Raw genomic sequence first — 4,310 nt, 5'->3', positions numbered from 1 at the left:
TGTATAGCCTGAAGAAGTCCGCAAATTTTGACACAATTTGGAACAGATTTTTTCTGAAGAATCTTCCCCACTAAATGGGTCATGTGACTAAAGGGTGACCAGGGGATTAATCGTCAAAGTAATCGTTATCACCTAAATACCACAATTAATCGTGATTAATGTTTTTTGGCAATATTGCCCAACCCTAGTAGAGACGTTATTTAGGTTTTTATCATCTACTACACAAATGTGTCAGATGTTTTATTTAAAACCAAATGAAAAGAAATATTACAAATGACCAGATGAACCAGCTTTAGTTAACTTTAAAAGTGAACCCAAAATTGCGTTGAGTTTGTTGGTCTGTGTGTGTTTAACCTATGTGTGAAGTGATCATATGAATACTTWGTTTATGTATGTCTGTAAAAGAGAGATTTTAAAATAAATGACGTCTCTGGTTCCCTTTCTGTGATTTGATTGATAAAAGAACTAGAAAGGTAAAGAGTTGGTGAAGAAGATATTTTGCTAACACCCTGTTTATCTACATTATCTTGTCTTCAAGTACAACCACAAATCAAAAATAAAGTTGGGACATTGTGTAACAGGTAACATTGCTCTTTTTATTCCCAATCCTTTCTCTGACCTGTTTTTTTTATTTGTACATGTTAAAGCCTTTTGTTGCCCCATCCAAACTGAAATAAAACTCAAAATTACTTACATTTGTTCCAGATAATTGTGCAACATTTCATTTGAGACATTTGATATGATTAATATTTTCCATTGCAAATAAAATACGGATTTATGAGATTTGCGTTACATTGTATTCTGGTTTTATTTAGATGTTATACAAAGTCCCAACTTTTTTTTTTGAGAGTTGAGGTTGTAAATCAAAGCCTAATTGTAGCTTTGGTGTTTCAAAAAACAGAACCTATTGTCTTATTGTTCTTTTTTATGCTACATCTAAAACCAGCAGCTGCTGATGTTTAAAACAAACGTCTCATTAAGAAGACATAATTAAAGTCAAATGTTCTGCCTTCTAATTTAGTAAATGCTTTGCATTTTTAGCCACTTGGCTTCAATAGGTTTTGTTTGCCCTGTCTTCTCACCATCTTCCCACGTCTATTTTCAGCCTTTTCTTTTGATTCAGAACTTTAGTTTCTTTGAGCACTCGTCCTCGTTTTCTTAATAACTCTTGTCTGCACATATTCTTTTTGAAGGTGAGGCTAGTGCGCTCCAATCCCCCTAGCCCGCAGTTCAAAGAGTCTTTCGACGCCTCCTACCAGGTGTACAAACTCTACCAGATGGACATTCACAAGGATCCTCCTGGCAAGGCCTCCGAGAGCCAGGTCAGAGGGTGGGGGGCAGAGGTCAGCCCTCTTCTACCCCGAGAGGGAGGAAGAGGGTCGACGAATCTGGGCACCTTCGGCTACTTCAGAGTTCGTTTTATCTTGCTCTGATTCATTCACTTTAAAACGAATAAAAGAAAAAACAAGTTTGGGGTTTTAATGAACAAAAGCAGATAGAAGTGATTAGTAAATTTAATTATTAAAACAGGCATTTTTAGGCTTTCCTTATATAAGAGAGCCATGATCTTAATTGCATTTCCCTTGTTAAATAAAATGAAATAACTAAATTGGTTCTCTTCTGTAAATGATAAATAATAAATTATCTTTATTAAAACTAGCAAAAATGGAAAATATGAAGAGCTAGACAACTTTACTGAAACTGAGCATAAACTAAACACTAAAAGAAGCTGAATGCTAGCTAAAAATCCAAAAATGGCTAATGTATGTTGGCTAAAAGTTTCAAAATGGTAGCTAGAAGCTAATGGGATCAAAACGCTTGCTGAAAGCAGCAAAATGTTAGCTGATAGCTCAAAGTAGCAAAAGTAAAAATACCAAAAAGATTATTAAAAGAGTGAAAAGGCTAGATAGAAGCTAAAGGTGTTAATGTGCTGGATAGAAGTTAAAAGTAGCAAAAAAGCCAACAAAAAGCTAAAAATAGCAACTTGCCAACAGCTAAAAGTTGCTTAATGCTAGCTAAAATCCAAAAATGATAAATTTATGTTGGATAAAGTTGCAAAAGACTAGCTTAAACTTAATGTAGCAGAATGGTAGCTAGAAGAAAATGGGAGCAAAACACTAGCTGAAAGCAGCAAAAAGTTAGCTGAAAGTCAGAGAAGCAAAAAAACTATTAAAAATACAAAAAAAGAGTGAAAAGGCTAGATAGAAGCTAAAGGTGTTAATGTGCTGGATAGAAGTTAAAAGTAGCAAAAAGCCAATAAAAAGCTAAAAATAGCAACTTGCCAAAAGCTAAAAGTTGCTTAATGCTAGCTAAAATCCAAAACTGGCTAATGTTTGTTGGCTAAAAGTTTCAAAATGGTAGCTAGAAGCTAATGGGATCAAAACACCCACTGGAAGCAGCAAAATGTTAGCTGATAGCTCAAAGTAGCAAAAGTAAAAATACCAAAAAGATAAAAAAAAGAATGAAACGGCTAGATAGAAGCTAAAGGTGTTAATGTGCTGGATAGAAGCTAAAATAACAAAAAGCTGAAAATAGCAAAAGCCCAGCCTAAAGCTAACATAGCAAAGGTTAGCCAAAAACTAAAAGGTGCTAAATGTCAGCTGAAATCCAAATATGGCAAATGTATGTTTGCTGAAAGTAGCAAAAGACTAGCTTAAACTTAATGTAGCAAAATGGTAGCTAGAARAAAATTGTCACAAAACACTAGCTGAAAGCAGCAAAAAGTTAGCTGAAAGGTCAGAGAAGCAAAAAACTATTAAAAATACCAAAAAAAAAAAAAAAAAGAATGAAACGGCTAGATAGAAGCTAAAGGTGTTAATGTGCTGGATAGAAGCTAAAATAACAAAAAGCTGAAAATAGCAAAAGCCCAGCCTAAAGCTAACATAGCAAAGGTTAGCCAAAAACTAAAAGGTGCTAAATGTCAGCTGAAATCCAAATATGGCAAATGTATGTTTGCTGAAAGTAGCAAAAGACTAGCTTAAACTAAATGTAGGAAAATGGTAGCTAGAAGTAAAGAGGAGCAAAACACTCGCTGAAAGCAGCAAAAAGTTCACTAAATGCTAAAAATAGAAAAAAAGRCTAGTAAAGATACCAAAATAGAAGCTAAAGGTGTTAATGTGCTGGCTAGAAACTAAAATAACAAAAGGTCAACAAAAAGCTGACAATAGCAAAAGCCTAGCTTAAAGCTAAATGTAGCAACAGGCTAGTAAAAAGCTAAAAATCTGAACTGGAAGTTTTGATATTTACATCAAATCCATCCATTTTCTTTTCCTGCTTCTCCTTTTCGAGTCTCAGGGACGCTGCTTCCTGCCTCCAGCTGTCTCTGTGAGAGACGGGGGACACTGGACAGGTCTCAGTCCGTTACAGGGACACATGGAGACAAATGAGACAATCATTCAGACTCAGTCAAACCTTGGGATAATTTAAAGTTAGATGAAGTTTTAGAGGAAAAATAAAATCTGACTCAGTGTTCGTACAATAAACATCTAATGACATAATGAATCTTTAAAGGTCTGGTCTCTAACATTGACAGATTAATTTAGGGTTGAACACTTCTTTAGGAAACAAAATAAAAGGCAGGTTTGAGAGTTTGTTTATAAATGTGAGTACAAAAACAAAAAGAGGAGCTGGTTTCCATACATGGTGGTTGGGAGCGGTGATTCTTCAGGTGTTTGAGCTGCGATTTGGTCAAATTAACTTTGTGCTGTTTGTGTGAGAGGACAGGCAGTTTGTCAGGAGATATCACCTCCCCTCACAAAAACCTTTCACTCCTGATCTGGGAATTCATAAATTTCAGATAAGCAGTGAGGTTAGGCTTCTTTTTAAGTCTGAACAGTTTGAAAAATCAAAGACACTTTGAGAGGATTTGTCCTTTTTTTTTAGACGATGTCTTCAGAGTTTAGGATTTCAGGACTCGCTGGCGTCGTGTTGAGAGACGAACTCCCAGTGATTTGCGGTGAAAACGGTGCACTAGCCTCATCCTCAAGTTTCTCATCWGTCTCCAGGACATCTGGTTGTTTGGTCAGATGTTTGTGTTCATCATACACAAAGGTCTGAAACACAACAGTTTGAATGAAGATGGAGGAGACTGATGTCCTTAACTCACTCACATATTTCAGTTTTGGTTTCTTTACCTCCCTTCGTTCTCTCTGTTCCTTACATGTGACCCATCAAATCGAAATGAGGATTAAGTCCAAAAGTGGTATGTGGAGAAATGTGCAAATATGGTGTTTTGATTAAAATGTTAAGAAAAATTGCATTTTGTCAAAACGTAATGAATCAATGTATTATTTGAATGAACTGTCTAAAAT

General features: G+C 35.4%; 1 protein-coding gene across 5 annotated transcripts in view; it reads left to right on the top strand.

The window, feature by feature from the left end:
* The window catches only part of ate1 (arginyltransferase 1), an 86,324-nt gene that overhangs the window by 16,568 nt on the left and 65,446 nt on the right, over positions 1 to 4,310 (top strand). For 2 of the 5 annotated variants that reach the window (XM_014021157.1, XM_014021155.1), the window contains exon 7: positions 1,194 to 1,322. The exons of the other annotated variants lie outside the window; for them this stretch is intronic. In XM_014021157.1, the coding sequence (XP_013876611.1) occupies positions 1,194 to 1,322 (129 nt within the window). The remainder of the gene's footprint in view (positions 1 to 1,193; positions 1,323 to 4,310) is intronic. 5 annotated transcript variants of the gene reach the window in all.

This window comes from Austrofundulus limnaeus, unplaced genomic scaffold (assembly GCF_001266775.1).
Source record: "Austrofundulus limnaeus strain Quisiro unplaced genomic scaffold, Austrofundulus_limnaeus-1.0 Scaffold280, whole genome shotgun sequence".
NCBI lineage: Eukaryota > Metazoa > Chordata > Actinopteri > Cyprinodontiformes > Rivulidae > Austrofundulus > Austrofundulus limnaeus.
This window is presented reverse-complemented; position numbering and strand designations above follow the sequence as displayed.